Consider the following 17,735-nt stretch of genomic DNA (forward strand, 5'->3'; position numbering starts at 1 on the left):
TGCCCAAAGGCGATTCAGTCGTCAAAGCAGCTACAGTAACTTTGTCTGGGCCGTTCGCTGTCGACCTCGAGGGCCTGGATCTTGGATGTCGAGTGAGAATTGGAGCAAAGGGCCCGCGAAGGGAAACGGATGAAGGCGGGGTTTGGTCAGGTCAGCATGACTCCGGATTCTCCTGATTGGGCCCCGGAAGCCATCGGCCCCACCGGAACCGTCCAGCTGCCGAAAGAGGATCCACTTCACGGATGGAAGGACGGGACGGGTGAGTGGGGCAGCTGGAAAGGCGGGGCCGGCAGGGATGGCAAGGATGTCGGGGCGTCAGGTGGCAGCCAGGCATTTTTGGGTGCAGCAACGACACCCAGTCCAAGGAAGGAAGAGATCCGGAAACACTGACATCATTGACAAATTCCAAGAAGGAGCAGGTTGCGGCCTCCTCGCGCCTCAGTCAAACTTCTTGGGGAAAGCAAGTGCGGTTCGGATGGCCTGATGACGGAGAAAAGAAAAAAAAAAGTTTGTTAGGTCATTCCATTCCAAGGCAATCGGATGTCAGGGAAATGCTAGAAGAAGAAGATGGACCGTCGGCATAACCTTAATGCTGTTCCTCTAAGTCTTGTCGACGGTGTCCCTGTCTCTCCCCGCAACGGTCGGCCTTGTGTCTCTTTGCCCACCCACTTCGTGAGGAAAACTTGGCGTCGATCAAGAAGCATCACCACCAAATACTCCCGCCTCATCCATGGACCACGAGCACCCAGCAAGCCGTCATCTGATCCGATTATCCCCTCCATTGCTTTCCTGAACTACCTCACCTAATCCATACGCCATACTGCATACGTCCTGGTTGCAGAGTAGCGTTGCAGAGTGTCATCGCACGGTGCAAGCCGCCAAATATACACCGACGGACAGGGTCTCACACACGGTACGCCCGCACACACACGACACCACCACCACCACCACCACCGTCTAGCCCGACTTCGCACGCGACGGCACGGCGCGGCACCCACGTCACTGATCCAGATCGCTTGCCTGTCTCACGTTGAGCTGGCAGACCTAGAACAGTCTGTTCACTTGCGACCGTCACTAGCTCTGTGTCCAGCTTCTGCCCCGGCATCAAGGACACATTCCAGCACCAGTCGGTCTTGGAGAATCGGAGCTGCTCCCGGTCAGCTCTTCAACGCTTGGTCTCCCGAGACAAAAACATTCCAGTCCCGCGCCGTCCCGCCTTGTTCGGTCGCCTCGGAGGGCAGGACAAAGAAACAGCCGGTTCGCTGGCAGCAGCAGCCACATCCACCGCGCCGTCTGCCTATGTCCGGAAAGGCATAATGGACTGATATGACACCAAGCCCCAAAAGAGGCGCGCTTGTGTGAAGGAACTCAGGTGGGTGTTGTCTCTCTCTCTCCACTCTCTTTCTCCGGAACCGTGGACGTGTCACTCCCCTCGCTGTCATTCCGCCCCTCCTCCCTCTGCGTGCCGTTTCCATCATGTCCTTCTCAACTCGCCCCCCCTGCATTGTCCCATCGACCACATGTCTAAGTGGTTTGGATCCTTGTCTCTGTTGCCCGCCAAATCTCCGAACCCCTCGCCTTTACAAACCGCCATCTTCCTGGTAGCAAACTCCGGGCCCCCCTCCAGGCGACTCAGGCGCAACATCGCCACCATGCTCAACTGTCATGGCTCTGCCTCTGGAGTCTTGTCGTCGCTGTGGCCCACCTGAGACTGGCCGCCGACGCCGTACAGGGTCCGTCAACGATGTCACGTCTTCGACATCAGTCGCCGATGCATTGCACCTCATCTCGCGCCAGCACCAGCCCCTCTCTGCTCATGCTCTTCAGTCCCCATCTGCCTTCACCGCTCCTGCCGAACCTATCCTGGTGGAGAGTGATGCCATCCTCAACCGCTTGATACCTAGTCGCTGTGTGTCTTTGCCCAATTCACACATACCCATCTCTTGCCCTTACAATCTCTATCCCCCTCCCGAACCATCTACCTCACACTCCGGCCCCCTTTTTGCCCATCCAGAGCACCAACAACCATGCCCACACATCTCCCCTCTCCTCCCTTACCGACACAACACCATGCCATCCAGATTCCGTACCAGCTCTGACCAGGAGAATTGGTCCCATCCTCGAAGTTCAGGTCGCGATATCGCACAAGTCCGTCCGCCGTCGCATTTCCATCCGGTCTCTGACTCCGTCTACTACTCACCCCAGCACCGTGTGCGGCGCAGCGCCCAAGGGACCCCTTTCCCGCCTCCGCTAATCGAGCCCCGCCCCCGCCGGCATCACTCGGTTCATATCGTCTCGTACCCGCCGGGCTTCATTCCGCGCGAGCTTCGGACCGGTGCCGACGCCTCACAGCCGCCAGCTCATCTATCTGAAGAGGAGAAGGAACAGTGGAGGAGGAGAGAGGCCAGCCGACGCAAGAGAGAGGCAGAGAAGCGCACGAGGGAGGAGAAAGAACGCAAGAAGGAGGAGAAGCGGAGGAAGAAAGAGGAAAAGAAGCAAGCTAAGAGGCGGGAGAAGGAGCTGCAAGAGAACCAGGAGAAGAGGCTTTCGTGGAGGTCCCTACCATCAGGAGGTGACAAGGTTGGCCGGGTGATCAGCAAGATTATTGCCGTCTTCTCCGCCGCCGCAAAGTCTCCCCCAGATGCTCGCGAGTCTCAGACCATCGAGTCCCGTCCTCTGAGTTTTATCAGCTTCTCGAGGAGACCCTCACGGATTGAACCGTCCCCCGAGTTCGTGCTGACTGCCGAACTGCCACCCGCCCCCGAACCAACCACTTTTATGACGGGTGCCGCCGTTGCCTCGAGACCCCGGCCTCAATCCGAAGTTATGACTTCTGCCACAGTACCGGCGAATCGCAACAGCATTCTATCAACGCGGTCGACCAAGTCCGCCATGGCTGCACCACCTGGACCTGATCTCCGGCAACACCCGGTCGCCCGGGTCAGTGGCCTATCGTGTGCCATCCTGATGGCCGAACCCAATGTCTTCCTCAAAGGCTTTGACCGTCGTCTCCGCGGAGACCATGAGATACCGACTAGTAGCGCATTACTTCGTGGGAAGCTCCAGCTGAGAGTGTCCAAGAACGTCAAGATCAAGTCGATCACGCTGAAGCTGGTTGGCAAGGCGAGAACTGAATGGCCTGAGGGTATTCCACCGGCCAAGGTGGAGACGTTCGAGGAGGACACGCTGCGCAGCCAGTCGCTCGTCTTCTTCCACGCCATGCACCAGGGAATGTGGGATACCGAGTACGGCATGCACTGCGTCTACACTCATGATCCCGAACCGTCAGGCGGTTTCCTGCAAGTCACCGGGTCTGCCACGTCGTTGCTTCTTAGCAAAAATCGCAAGAGTACGTTGTCAGCCAAGGAGTACAAGCGCCTGTCGTTGCAGTCGGTCAAGTCGCGCAGTTTTGGGAAGGGCGACTCGCCGCTCATCAACGAGGTCCAGGCCAAGGGCTACAAGGTGTTCCGTCCGGGCACCTACGAGTATGCGTTTGAGCTGCCGATTGACCACACCCAACTCGAGACGGCCAAAACGCCATACGGTTCCGTCCGCTGGACCCTCGAAACCACCATCGAGCGCGCCGGTACATTCAAGCCCGACCTTCACGGCACCAGGGAAGTGATTATTGTCCGGTTGCCTGACGAGCTGTCGCTTGAAATGGTCGAGCCCATCTCGGTCAGCCGCGACTGGGATGATCAACTACACTATGATATCGTCGTGGCCGCCAAGAGCTTCCCCGTCGGTGGCGTGGTCCCCGTCGCGATCCGCCTCACTCCTCTCGCCAAAGTCCGCGTTCATAAGATTAAGGTCTATGTCACGGAAAAGATCGAGTGCATGACCAACGATGAACGCGTACGGCGCCAGGTCCCAGTACATAAGATCTTGCTGATGGAGAAGGCTCCCGGAAGACCGGCCTACTTGCGCTTCCCCAACAGCGAGTTCCGGATCCTTTCTGGTGGCGAGGCGACGCCAGAGCAACGCGCTGCAGCTTGGCAAGAAGTGCAGCGACATAGGAGGGGAGATGAGCAAACCCAGCGCCGTCCCGAGCCGGTCCCGTCGCCGGACAACCTCCTTGGAGATCTCGACTTTGGTCTTGAGTCCTTCTGGGGAACCACCGAGTTGGAGATGAACCTCCCTCTGCCCACATGCTTCATGATGGAGCTGAACAAGGGTCTTAAACTGCACCCTCATTGCAGCTGGAAGAACATGAAGGTCGAACACACGATCAAGGTGAGTGTATTCGCTGCTTAGGGAGACTCAGTATCGATTCTAATTTTGCTCTAGGTCGTGTTGCGCGTCTCTCGCATCGACAAGGACGACCCCGAGGGTAAACGGAGGCGTCACTACGAGATTGCTATCGACAACCCCTTCACGCTGCTGAACTGCCGCGCGTCGAAAGGAAATACGATGCTGCCGCGGTACAGCGGTGTCGAGGGAGTTACGGTTCCCGACCAGCTGCCACAAATGCTCTGCGGCTGCCCGGACTCCCCACCACTCGACCCGACGCTCACCGGCCTGACTCGGCCATTAACGCTCATAGAAGACTTTGGCCTGGGCCGCCGGGCACGGCTCGATCATAGCATGCCCGAGCCGCCACTCTCTTCGTCAGCTGCCCGACAGCAGGGCCCGCCGTCAGCGCTGCCGGAAACAGCTGACGGTCCTGCCGAACCCGATCGACCTATTCACCTGATCCGAGTCCCCTCGCATAACCCGCCGGCCTTTGATGCCGATGAGCCACCGCCCCCGTTGCAGACTCCGCCGCCCAACTACGACACCGTCATCGGCACGCCTAGCGTTAATGGACTGGCAGATTATTTTACGCGATTGGCGGCGTACGAGGGGTCGACCCGGCCACCAAGGCCGGATAACATGACGGAGCAAGAGCTGGCCAAGCCGGACAGTGATCCAGAGGATAGCAATGAACCCGACACACGCACGACTGGTCCATCAACGCAGCCGGTTGGCGAGGGCGTTGGGACAGATGCGGATCCCTTTGATACTTCTCTCAACCCAGCCAACACGACGAACGGAAACAGCAGGAACCAGGAAGGAGACGCAGGGCAGGAAAACGCGGTCGGGTTGGGTTTGACAGCGCCATACCCTGTCTATCGTCATCACAGTCTCGGAAACATCAACACATCCCGGCTTCACAGCCAGAGCCAGGACAACAGCACCACCGCCACCACCGGCGGCGGCGGCGCTGCTGCCGCTGCTGCTTCTGAGGAAGCCGTCCACTCTCCCGACTCGGACTTTGACTCGGACTCGGACGGCGGCGCCGCCCGGCCCCATCGCCGCGGCCGCGTCAACGTGCCCAACCCGCGCACGCCGGGCGGCCGCATGGTGCCCAGCCGGAGCCTCGAGATTGAGAGGCCCGCGGTGAGGCTGGATATGTCCAAGGTTGTGAGGCGGAGGAGGTTGTGAAGGGATGAATGAATGAATGAGATATTTGCTCTTTATTTCTGACTTTAATGAAGGGTTTGGAGGGTTGGGTTGTTACATGCTTAGGTCTGATACCCCGGTTGCCGGTTACTTGCTTGCTTGCTTGTTGCATCGCAATGCGTGTCTTGCACAGCATGATGGGCGGGGGAATTGGACTGGATTGGATTGGGCTCGACCGGGATGGAGGCCGTCTCACTCATTGGTATTGCTCTCTGGCGTCTATTACAGACTGGGAGGCTGGGTGGATTGCTGGGTATTGCTGTTGTATTGTGAGGTCGTGGTCGACTCTCTCACGATTTGGGAGTCTTCTTACTCACATGACAAAGCAACCTGGGAACGGAGCGAAGTGATAGCGAAGTGTATTATTAGAGAAAACATGACTGGGGAACTTGGAAGGGAGGATGGGAAACTGGAATGGCGTTGTGGTGTCAAAACATCAGGGATTAATAATAGCGAAGACAGTAAGGCATAATAATTAGGTTGGCAGGTTGGTTTGGCCGGGATTATTATTCTGGGGATTCATGAAATAGATCATGCATCATGGGCTTGTGAGTTGCGACTGATTGGTTGTATTGTATGTATTGTATTCAGCGACTGGCTGTTCAAGGGTACTCTTTTAACGCGATACAAGTCCTTCTCACCAAACATGTCATGTGGTATCGTTCTCATAACAATACTTAGTCTTGCACACACACAGGGTAAGTATTGACTCTAATAACAACATTAGCAAGACGATACGATTGTTGAGCTCTTGAACCCTACGGTAACCCTTGGCGCTCCTCTGAACATCGAAGTACCTTACTTAGTTACCTTAAGTAAGGGAAGGAGTGGTGAAGTGTTTTCCACCACCCGCCGGCCGGATCCAAGAAAACAAAGGGAACGAAGACAAGGAGGACACAATAGCGCTTATAGACGAGTAGTTAGTACTTACGTCAGGTAGATGTTCACACTCGAGGAGGGGAGGGTCAAAAGGCATTAAAAAATCAACGCAACTTTCATTTTATTTTTCGTTTTTTTGTAAATCATCGCCGCACCATTATTACCTGTGCCAGAGCCGAGGTAGCTACAGCTTCCTGAATAGCATCAACCACCACCAAAAATCACCGCCATCACCGCGTCACCATTCCACTCCAACCGTCATCTCATCTCAAAAAACGCAGGGCGATCCGATGCACGACATCCGCGACAACACCAAAGGCAAAGGCAAACGCAACCGCATGTTCATGCTCAGAAATGCTCAACGCAAAGTCTGCGACTTCCGCGACATGGTGGACAAGAAGACATGCCCCCCTCATGTCGCGGAAGGGTAAACTCAAATTTCCGCGACGAACAAAAGCAAACTATGGAGTAGCAGCCAGGAGGGTGAACGAAAAAAAGATTTCCGCGACATGTAGCAATAGACTCAACGCATGGATCCCTAAGTACGCAACCCCCCCAACCATTCTGTTGTTGTCCTCAGGTATGCCATGAACCACCCAACACCCCATTCTAAATGCCGCCCACTCCACTGTGATGATGCCGCAGAAAAAAACCAAGACAACAACCACAGAAAGAACCCCAAACCAAAACAACAAAACTGAACGCCCTATGCCCTCTCTGTGTGTCTCTCAGAGTGATTCCCGGAGTAGAAGAAGCCTTCCCCATGATACAAACCCCCGATAGCGTGCAAACCCATCGATATTTCTTGTCCGCGACCTGTGCGTTGCCCCAATTACAACAGAAAAAGAAAAACCCAAGAACACCCAGACATAATATCCCGTTGTGTTCAACTCCCAACGCCGAAAAATGCTCACTCATGCATGGCTTTGACAAAAACAACGAAACACAAAAGCGAAAAAGAAACAAGTTGAGTTGATTAGTAGTAATACATGTTTGGAAAGGCGCCTTGCTCCACCGACCGCTTCCACAGTAGCCATGCCAGCCCCGGGGGAACAGCGCAATTCTAATACTGCTCCGGATACGCGGCAGCAGGTCGGGAAGCGGGAGGCATCTGGTAGGTTCCCTGCGACGGGTGAAGAGGCTGCTGAGCCTGCGGAAGCGGGTTTGTCGGGACCGAGGCCGAGGGGGCCTGATGCTGCTGGTACTGCGCCGCCGGGCGAGGGACGCTGTTCAGGAACTCGGGCAGGATGCCGGTGCGGTACTCGTTGCGCTTGCCCAGAGGCTGGTAATGCATCTGGTTTGGCAAGACCGGATTCGGAAGGACGTACTGCTGCATGAAGGTCGGAGGAGGCGGGTACAGCAGGGTGTTGACGTGCCGAATCGGTTTGTAAGGGCTGTTGCGATGCTGCAGGTAGATGGATGGCGAATGCGAGATGGGCGTGTGCAGACCGCTTGCAGTACCATTGGGCATGGCCGTCCCCATGGCCAGGGGAGAAGAGTTGGGATATGCCGCCAACGAGCTTTGGGGGGAAAGACGCTTGGTTGGGGTACCGTACGTCATGGGTGGGAAGCTGGTTGTCGGGGTGGACGAAGTCGGAGCCTGAATCGACTGTGAAGGGGCATATGTCGTTGTCGTAGTGGGGTACACCGTCGACATGGCTCGTACATTCGAGCTCAGGGGCGGCAATGATAAGGCAGGTTGAACCGGCTGTGCAGGCTGAACGGGCTGCGCGGGCTGGACTGTGGCATGTGCTTGAGCGTAGGCCGAGGCCGGATACGTCTGGACATTCTGGACGTGATTCGTGGGCATCACCGAGCTCGAACCCGAGTTCATTGCCATCTGAGATGTGTTGAGTGTCAGGCTGGGCAGCTGCGGGCGTCCCTGGTCCCGGTTGGGCACGGAACGCTGTTGCGGGGCAGCTGCAGCTGCAGCAGCACTCTGCTGTCCCAGGGCATATTGAGCCGGTGGTTGCCGTTGTTGCTGTACCTGGGAAGGAATCGTGGCGGCAGGAACCGCAGCTGGCGCATACTGGACTGGGGCCTGAGAGGGCAGCGTCGGCGGGACGACGGAGGCGTTGTTGACGCGCTTCGCGAGGGGTTGCTGACCAACCGTCTCATCATCGGGATATGTGCGCTTCTTCGAAGGAACGACATCTTGCTTGATAGACAAGGGCGAGACCGCGTTGCTGTCCGGGTACCCAGTCCAAGTCCGTCCGCTATTGGAGGGAACGAAGTTGGGCGACGGAAAGTTGAAAGACTGCGACGCAGAGTGGACTCCAGGAGTGGTTGGCGCCGTGGGCGAGGGAAGAGGAGAGATGGCGGTACGCTGAGTTGTGGAGGACGGCACGGGGGCAGGTGCCGGCTCCGGGGACTCGCAAACTCGGTGAGCCTCGAGATAAGACGCGTACTTGTGGAGGCGGTCAAGCCATTGCTCCCATTCCTCGGCGGAGACCAGGAGGCTGTACCGCATGTTACTCAGAAACTCCACCTCCATAACATGGATTTCATTGACCGAAATGCCTGACACGTCGGCCCAAGTCTTGTTCGTGTACGTATTATCGTCCAAGAACTTGTTCCCTAGCATCAGCGCCACGGTAAGTAAGCGGTACTCGCTCCCTGGGCGCCCCTTGACCGTCGGGTTGAACTTCTTGAGGCGGTGGACGTAGAGAAGGGCCAGAAACACCACATTCTGCGTCACCTGTGTCGTTGTCAAGATTGACGACACCCACTTGATAAAGTGCTGAGTCGGGATCGAGGAAGGCGGCATCAGCTGAAGGTATTGATAGGACGCGTTCCTCGGAAGCTTGTCGATCGACTCGAGCAGCTTGATCGACTCGAACCAGAACAGAGCCGAAATACTGGCCACAAACTTGGCAAGGTTCCCACGTCTCGCGCTGATCCGGGAGGGAACAATCATGCTGTGGTTGGTCATGGAGTCGCTGTCAGTGCTCTTCGCAGGTGAGGCGCCATGGGAGGGCGTCGAATTCTTGGAATGGTCAACGCTGTCATGGCGGATGGGGTATTGGCTTGCGGCCGCCGAACAGGCTGCTGCCGCCGACGACGCGGGGAGATCAGGTGACGTCGGTCGGTATTCCTGGTGCGAGAACTGAGACGGAAGCTGTTCGTTCGGAATGGGGCGCTCGTTCAGGACATGGCGACGGCGGTCCGAGGAGGCGTTGATGGGTCCATACGCAGAGGAATGGGAGGAATGGTGAAGAGGGTAGTTTTCGGAGAGCTGGAGGTGCGGCGGCACCTCATATGTGGTGCCCATAACTTGGTCGGTTGGCGGCGTCCAGAGGCCGCGAGGAGCTAACTGTTGATAGCTGTGGCGCTCGCAACCGACAAGGGCTGCTGTTGTTGAAGGTTCGGGTGGTGACGGCGGACGGTAATGAGAAGGAAGAAATTGTGAACGAGACTGATCGGTGGTCGAGGTCATGGAAGTGGGTTGCGGAAAGAAGGAAACCTGGGAGGCTCGCCCGGAGTGAAGGTGAAGGCGAAGTCGGGATGTAGACAAGTCGATCGGTCAATTGTTGAGGTTCATTGGGGCTGCGGACAACAGGAAGCGTGGTCAGCAATGGCACGCCGGGTTTGAGACGAAGGTTGAAAAGGTGAACGAGATCAAGGCTGACAAGCTGGAAGCTGGAAGGTTAAGGCGGCGGGGGGAAAGGGTTCCAGGACTTGGCGAGGAACGAGACTTCAGTCCAACCCCCGACTGAACTCCAAGAACTCGGGGACGCCAGGCCACGATCACTCGGAACCTTGATGGCAGGTACCTCAGGTACTCGGCAGGACCTTAGACACCGCGGCAGGAGTTCCCTAGAGAAACCTTGGTCGGTTCCTTCCCCCAAGCTCTTCACCTCGACAAAGCCAACCTTGGAGAGTTGACGCTGTCCTCAAGTCGACCCTCCCCAAGATGACGCCAACAGACTGATCCTCCAGCACCAAGTCCAACCCAAAGTGACGAATTCGAGATCTCGGCACCTTCTACCGATCACACACACGCACGTAACGTACCAGTACAAAGTCGATATTCGGACCCTGCTCGGTGGAAGCCCGTATCCGGTATGCCGTGTCTCGAGAGTCTCGACGTTGAAGGTTCCTCAGCATGAAGGATGCCTCGATCGTCCAGGTATGGAAACGCTATCGACGATATCGAAGACGCTCGAAGGGTGGGGGATCCGGACGAGGAACGAGCTCGATATGTTGGAGTATCGGAGCCAATGTCGGTTGGTCTCCGGGCAACACCGGAACCGCACTCCCTTGTTCGAACAGCGCGAGCACGAGGACGAGGACCGAAGTAGTATCGACGACAACGGCTAACAACGGCGAGGGATCAAGGGACCCGGTGGGCTGGCTACCAGGTACGTAGCTTCGATATCTACGTAGATATCCCCCACGTCAGGCAAGGTCCTCGACCGGTGTCGAGGCGGTCCGTGGTTCTTTGTCCAAGGTCAAAGATGCAGGACGAGACGACGGCAACGGAATATCAGTGGCGTGTGTGTCCTTGACAACAGAAGGATGATGTGATGGATGTGGCCGGCAACGGTGGGAGCAGGTCACGGGGGAATCCACGGCGAGATCGGATCGCTCAAGTCATCAAGGGATTTCCAAGTATGGTTGGTAGGGAAGGCATAGGAGGAGGAGGAGGAGGAGGAAGATGGCGATGACGATGGAGGAAGCACCAACAAAAGGGCGAAGGGAGACCAAGATGACGACGATGATGGAAAACGACAACACCACCTCGAGCTCCTCACGGCAGCCAGCAAAGAAGGAGTGGCAGGAATAGTAGTAGTAGTTCTTGGGAGTGGCGGCAGACTATCGGATGGGGAGGGAGATCCCCATACAGTGACAGCATCCATAACGATGACCATCCATGTGAGGTGGTTGCGGAGGGTGTGTTGCTGCGTCTTAGTCCTTGTCGCCGCAAAAATGCTGTCTGCTAATTACTTTGTCCCTGGTCCCGTCGTTGTCTGGGAGCGGCGCAAGGGGGGTGGGGGAAAGGGATGGAATGGGGAAAGGTCACCACCACCGTCCGTCCAGCAGAGCGTGTGTGTGTGTGCCCGTCCGTGTGTGCCGCCCCGCCGCCGTCGCCGCTCGTTTGTCCGGGCCAGGGAAGATGAGCGGGGACCATGGGAAAGAGCTAGGGTGCCACAAGGAACCTGGAAGGGCGAAGTGCCCGGGGTACGGATACGGAGGGGAGGGACCACAGGCTCTGAACGCGCACAGCCAGGTCCGAGAGAGACCTAAGAGAGAGGCAGCAAAGATGGAACAAAAAGGCAAAGGGAGAGACAGACGACCGACGCCGTCCGGCTCCAGCTGCAGCATGACGGACTTCCCACATGCACCAAGCCGCCCCACCCAGGAAAAGCTCCAGCCAGTAAGATGGCTCTGCCTCTGGCGCAGCTGGACCTCTGTGGCTCATGCCGGCCGATGCTCGCAAACCTGCGGGCGGACGGGCGAGCAGGGGTCCGGGCCCAGCAAAGGGGATGGGGATGGGGGGTCATGGGCTGAGAGAGGACTGGGACAAGGGGCATGGGCCTTTTGGCTGGGCCCCACCCGGAACAATGACGGGTTGGGAATGAAATCTTTCAGCCAGACAGAGATTGGATTGCTCCAGACATTCACTTTGGCTTCAAAGTCCGTTTCTTTCCAAGGCTGGTGTGGTGGCAGTGGCTCCGTTCTGCTGACTCCCACCTCACCCGCCAATCCGCCATCAACCACCACAGGACCTTTTTCCATCACTGGCTCGCTGCCCCTCGTCTAACGTTAGCGTTACGCAGTCGTGTTCCATTCCTCGTTCTTTCCTTCACCTTAGATTGTCAGTTATTCATGTGCGTCTGTGGAACCGCCACGGATATGGAGGGATATGGATGGATGCCATGTGGTGTGCTTGGTCCGAGCCCATTCCGGCCAGCCTGCTGCTCATCTCCATTACGCATACGTCGCCAACACAAAACCTGCCGGGAACAGCGGCCAGCCGGTCAGAGGGATGGCTGGTGTTGAGTGTGATTGTCTCTGCAGCTTGTTTCTCGGCAGGCGGGAAGTTAACTGAAGGCAGAAGTACGAACAAGGCGGAGCAGCAGCTCATTTCCTGCATCAAGATCCCTGAATCAGTGTCACAGTGTTGAACGTACTGTCCTCGGAGACCTCCTGCGGCGGTCCGTCCTGCCACTGGCAGGCCACGATCATGATCAAGACCTTTTTCCAGTTTGGTCTTTTTTGTCTTCAATGACACATTGACGGGCTGTTGGCTGGATTTGCTGGATCTGCCCCGGTGCACTGCCGCTTGCAGCGTCATCAAGTAACCTCAATTCAGGTGAATCAAGTCAGTTTGCCTGCTGCTGACTCCTACCTCCTTTTTACACTACATTTCCGGTCAGTCTTGACCTCATTCTGCCAGGCCGCCACCACTCTGCTTGGCTGTCTCGTGATCGCAGGGCTGTCTGGAGTCTTGGCTGGAGATCGCTTTTGCTGGGGCTTGCCGGTCAGGGATTTGTTGGTCGACGAGCTGTTTTTGGGATCATCATCCCACCCTCGTCCTCCCAGTCCGCACTGTGCAGCGTTTTCACTTGATGGTCCTTTTATCCATGTCGGACAGGTCCAGACGCACCAGACCAGGCTGGAAGAAAACCAAGAAACCTCGGTCTTGTGTGGTGACAATGCTTCTCGCTAGCCCATCCGCCTCCAATGCGCGCAATGCTACGCGAAACATGGCTACCTACTAACGGGCACCGCGTTCCAAGTATAGGACGACGTGTTTGGAAAGTAATTTTCCTTTGAATCCCCCCTTTGAATGCATGTCAATCCAATTTTTTCTCTTTCTGACTCGCCCTTCTCCACCGCCCTTCCCGTCAGAAAAGGGATCAAAGAAAAAAAAAGCTGATGATCCAACTCGAGAAAAGCCGAAAAGCCCAGCTGACTTGACGGATCGATACCCCTCATGTCTTCCGGGCTTTGCCATCCCGAGGACGTTGCCCAGCATCATCCACTTTTCGTTTGCCGCTCCATCGGGATGTCGCCCAGCCGTGTTCACACATCATCCCTTGTTTGGAGGCTTCTGGGCCAAGGCTGGAAACACCGAGTGTACCGAGTAGACTCCAGCCTCGGGATGAACACAACATCCATCACTTGATGACGCCAGCCGCGGCATATCCTAGGATGACGATGAGAGTGCAAAGGATGCGGGTCCGTTGCTCGTCTCCTGCCACGATCGTCAAGTGAAAAGCAGAATCCAAGTCTCGTTCAGGTCCCGCCTGAATGGCGCATTCCACGAAGCCCTGTTTGGTTTGGTTCGGACTCGGGGGTCTGTGTCTTCGCAACACTTCTGGGCCGCTCGGCGCGACGTTCCAAAGAAAGACACACAAACTCCCCAATGAACCGGCTCACGCTCGCAGGGATTCCCGGGGGCGGCTTCGTTCCACGTTGTCGATGGTCACCGAAGCAGCAGCAGCAGATCAGTCGAATCGACAGACGCCCACACCACACCACACTCCACGAAGCGAGCGAAGGAAATCCTCGCTGGTTCGTTTGTTCGCTGGTTGGGGTTGGCTAGCCGGCTGGTGACAAGATTCCGTTTTCCACCGTTAGCCCCCTCATACGAAACATTTGTGGCTTGGAACGAGCGTTGCGTCCGTTGGTTCCATGTTGGACCGGCTGGTCCTGCAGTGTCAGCAACCTCACTTGGCTGCGCTTCTGGGTTTGGTTTAGCATTCATTTGAAGGGTGGTCAAATCGCTGCTGCACTTTGCCTAGCCGCCCTGCCGGAGATGCAGCCGTTTGGAGCTCGTTGCCCGACCGGCTGAGGCTTCTCCCTCCCAAGAAATTACAGTACCATTTGGCTGAAGAGAAGGTCTTGAATCGGGAGGCTAATTACAGGCACTTATCTTCGCTCCTGCGTTGCACAAACGACAAGCTCGTTAAGGAGCTGATCCGGCTTTGCACCGTTTTAGCATGCCGCGCGTGACATCAACCATCGAGAAACCCATCACTGACAGAGGTCCGACGGTTTTGACGTTACCCATTGCCTCCCGATCTCACACCACGGCAACCTCCGGGCACATTTCGGTGGAACTTGGAGCCACAAAACACGACTCGGCCCAGCATCTCGAAAGGGCGAATGATCCTCCGAGACGGAGCCGGCGGTTCAGGCATGTTCAACGCCGTCGCATTGTGTGTGCTGTGGCGTCGTCGGCGCTGGGTCAAACGGACCATCCGACATTTGTCCAGCGGAAACGCCGCATTGTCCGGCTAACCTCCCTATGCATTGCTGATGCTGACCACATCTCCCCCCAGACCTCAGACCAACAACAGCTGACCAAAAGGTGCGGGCATGTCTGAAGTGAGCGCCTCGACAGCCTTTGGTTCTAGATAGGTGCAAAATACACGAGGAGGCAACCAACCACAAGCCACAACCTGCAGTCGAAAGACATGGGCAAGGCGAACCGCGCATCTGAAACCCTCTCCCGACACTTCCACAGCCTTTTAGCCCTGACCCAACGCTTGCCTACTGCGCATACACGTACAGCACAGATCACGGATCACACCAGCCCGCGGCCGTTTGTCTCTCTCCCATCCCAAGCTGACACATTCACCCCACTACACTCTTCGGGGCCGCTTGCAGCAGCAGCAGCAGCAGCAGCAGCAACAGTCCATCCGGGAACTCTTTCTCCTGGCGGCGCTTGCTGGACGGTGGTGGCCATGTTGCAAGGGGGGTTTACGCCCATTAACGACCGCCCTGCTCATGACACTCCAAGGTCGAAAGGTTGTATTGTACAGAGTAGGGTAGGTACTAAATGGCACACCACTCTTTGGAATCCCAAAGTTGTGGGTCGGCAACTCGTAATACTACTACTACGTGCGTATTAGGACATGTACACTTATCCGTATTGTCTGTCGAAGCTCGGTTGTTGAGCAATCACGTTACTTACTTGAGCACAGCATGATGCCAGAATGCCAGAATAGCTACTCCGTAATCCTCCGTAAAAGGCCGTTTTTCGCCCCCGGGTCAAACCCAGGTTCCGGCTCCAGGGCAGCACATCTTCTCTTTTGCTTCTCGCCAAGCAATCATCCGACAAGACGAGACGGCAAAGAAGCCATCTTCGGTGCTTACATAACTACCACTGCTACTATTAACGACTCGTAGCATGTATGTACATACAAAGCACGAAAGAGAGCGCCAGTAGCCGGCTCACAGCGGATCCGAGGGGTGGGAAAAAGGGCCAATGCGGGCGGGCGGCGGGACGCCCGGAAACGTTGAGCCTTTTGCGCCGGCGGGCCCCCGTCCGTCCGTCCCTCGGCGCCTTGTGGTCCATTGTTGGCGACTCCTGTCGCATCGCATGGGAAATTGTCTCTTCTTTTTGCCCGCCCGCACAGTGGTGGGGGTAACTACGGAAATCCCATTCATCCCAGTCTTTGGTGGCTGTCGGCGCGCAAGCGAATGGCTGATGATGGAATGAGAAAGAGAGAGAGGCAAGCTGCAGGAGGAAGAAATGAGCCGTCCATTCGAACGAACGAACGAACGAACGAACGAACGAACGAACGAAACAGACATCAGGCTTTCATGCTGGCTGGTGCCAATGAAGTTTTAAGTGGTAGCATTCGGTATAAGTCCTTGGCTCGGTCTCGCACCTGACAAACGGAGCTCTGACACTCTGATCTTTTTGTGATGCCTCTACCCGGGGTGTGGTTTCTCGCAGCAACCTCCGTCGTCCAGAATATCCAACCCTTGATATCCTTCATGTCTGATACCCCTCCATTAGGGAGGACGCGGCCTCCGGCCTCTACTTGACAAAACTTGGGGCGACGTGCAGAGGCTAGTTCAGCCGGCCAAGCAGACTTCTGGTGGACGTCTTCGGAGCAGCTTGCGGAACCACCATCTCCAACTTTTTGTGTGTTATGCAAAGAGACGAGACCACCTACCTGAACGGCGCGGGGTTCCAGCACGATTGGCTGCCGGCTTGTAGGTTACTACTATTTAAGAAACACATGGGGTTACCACCACCACTACCCACACACTTCTTTCTGCCTTGTCTTGCCAAAGAAAGACACCGGGAAAGGGATCCCGGAAATCCCTGAACTTCTCGGTCAAGACACCGTCTTTGGGGATCGATCTTCACTTCGAGGCTAGTGTAGGCCTCTCGGCCGACAGGATCTCGCTCACTCCCACTCAGCGCTTGGGAATGGATGCCGGCTCGTGGTGGGGTGACGTCTGCTATCCACCGTTCCTGGCGCACCAAGGTGAACGACCTCTGTTCGCTAAGAGCTGGGTTCTGGGGCCGGAAAGCGTTTGCCCGTGTCTTGCTTGGCATGTTGGCCATGGGAATCTGACGTCGTTGTGTCGTTAATATGGAGTGCCGCTCCAGGTCCCTAGATCTGAACGTCAACCAAGGTCACCTCAGCCTTTGTCAGCCATTTCTGGGTTGTTGGCTGGGAAGCGTTGATGAACACAGAGATAGCCCACAATTCTTCGTGTTCCACGGCACCTCGATCCGTCCTGTCCACTCTGGTGATATCAGCTGCAAACACGCCCGTCCGTCGTCATGGACAAGATGGTGCTGGTACTCGTAGGGGTCAACGAAAGCAGTGAAAAGACAGATCGGGGCGCTGCTCCACGGGCGCCATCCGAACAGCCTCCATTGCAGGGCTGCGATATCCCCAATCCGCACTGTATGCGGCCGTGTGCATGCAATGCAGCCTTCTTGTCGGCTGACTGGTGGCCTAGCGCCAAGGTCCAGCGTCGTCGTCTGTGGTGCTGCGAAGAGAGACCAGGCGATGGCAAACAATAAAACCCTTTGGAAACATTGAATGAGCGATCAGTCGGCGGTTATGGTTGACCGAGCCAGGGATCCATCCCCGTTGTCTGTTGTCACGTTGAGAGCAGGGCAGCGTTTTGGCTGGAGCGACGCTCGCCGTTTTGTGTGGCTGATGCTTGCTTGCTCCCTCCCACCTGCTCCTCATCACCGATCCCAACAATCCAAAGAAAAGACAGGGTTGGTCCGGGCAGATGATATATCCGTGCTATACTCCGTAGACGGCATGGACCGCGCCTTGTTCACCCAAAGTATGTACAAAGTAATATTGCGCCGCAAATCGCCAAACGACAGCCGATCGCACCGGGCTACTACTGCATGCCTGCAAAGGAGGGGCTTGGTCAGCAACGTCAAAGCAAACCCACCATGGCCTCCCCCTTCTCAAACGACCGACGACGGACAACCAAAAAAAAGGATGGAACCACAAACGCGGGGCCGTCGTTTGCAGTCTCACTGCCGCATAAATAGGAGCGCAGCTCGAGGAGAACACATACACATGCAGACTGCCGCGCGCCCGGCCCCGCGTCAGATCAGTCTCTGACGGATGGTTCTGACTCGACGGAGAGAGGTAACCCGACCGAGTGGTTAATAACGAGTCGACTTCTCG

General features: G+C 56.5%; 6 protein-coding genes across 6 annotated transcripts; 4 read left to right on the forward strand and 2 right to left on the reverse strand.

Annotated features, from left to right (window-relative positions):
* Nucleotides 1–129: 129 nt before the first annotated feature.
* Nucleotides 130–1,317, forward strand: VTJ04DRAFT_94 (uncharacterized protein; the record flags this gene model as incomplete). The annotated part of the gene is made up of 2 exons (XM_069367942.1): nt 130–314; nt 855–1,317. 2 exons carry the CDS (start codon nt 130–132, stop codon nt 1,315–1,317), a joined length of 648 nt encoding a protein of 215 aa, XP_069222704.1.
* A 753-nt stretch (nt 1,318–2,070) lies between these two features.
* VTJ04DRAFT_95 (uncharacterized protein) lies at nt 2,071–5,424 on the forward strand (the record flags this gene model as incomplete). Its single annotated transcript, XM_069368053.1, has 2 exons — nt 2,071–4,233; nt 4,288–5,424. The coding sequence occupies 2 exons, from the start codon at nt 2,071–2,073 to the stop codon at nt 5,422–5,424; spliced, it is 3,300 nt and encodes a 1,099-aa protein (XP_069222705.1).
* Nucleotides 5,425–5,500: 76 nt separating this feature from the next.
* VTJ04DRAFT_96 (uncharacterized protein) lies at nt 5,501–5,914 on the forward strand (the record flags this gene model as incomplete). The annotated part of the gene is made up of 1 exon (XM_069368164.1): nt 5,501–5,914. The coding sequence occupies one exon, from the start codon at nt 5,501–5,503 to the stop codon at nt 5,912–5,914; it is 414 nt and encodes a 137-aa protein (XP_069222706.1).
* A 697-nt stretch (nt 5,915–6,611) lies between these two features.
* VTJ04DRAFT_97 (uncharacterized protein) lies at nt 6,612–6,912 on the forward strand (the record flags this gene model as incomplete). Its single annotated transcript, XM_069368275.1, has 2 exons — nt 6,612–6,748; nt 6,801–6,912. The coding sequence occupies 2 exons, from the start codon at nt 6,612–6,614 to the stop codon at nt 6,910–6,912; spliced, it is 249 nt and encodes an 82-aa protein (XP_069222707.1).
* Nucleotides 6,913–7,384: 472 nt separating this feature from the next.
* Nucleotides 7,385–9,757, reverse strand: VTJ04DRAFT_98 (uncharacterized protein; the record flags this gene model as incomplete). The annotated part of the gene is made up of 1 exon (XM_069368385.1): nt 7,385–9,757. One exon carries the CDS (start codon nt 9,755–9,757, stop codon nt 7,385–7,387), a length of 2,373 nt encoding a protein of 790 aa, XP_069222708.1.
* A 704-nt stretch (nt 9,758–10,461) lies between these two features.
* VTJ04DRAFT_99 (uncharacterized protein) lies at nt 10,462–11,192 on the reverse strand (the record flags this gene model as incomplete). The annotated part of the gene is made up of 2 exons (XM_069368496.1): nt 10,462–10,699; nt 10,882–11,192. The coding sequence occupies 2 exons, from the start codon at nt 11,190–11,192 to the stop codon at nt 10,462–10,464; spliced, it is 549 nt and encodes a 182-aa protein (XP_069222709.1).
* Nucleotides 11,193–17,735: the final 6,543 nt, after the last annotated feature.

Source organism: Mycothermus thermophilus, assembly GCF_041956435.1.
Source record: "Mycothermus thermophilus strain CBS 625.91 unplaced genomic scaffold VTJ04scaffold_1, whole genome shotgun sequence".
In the NCBI taxonomy this organism is placed as follows: domain Eukaryota; kingdom Fungi; phylum Ascomycota; class Sordariomycetes; order Sordariales; family Chaetomiaceae; genus Mycothermus; species Mycothermus thermophilus.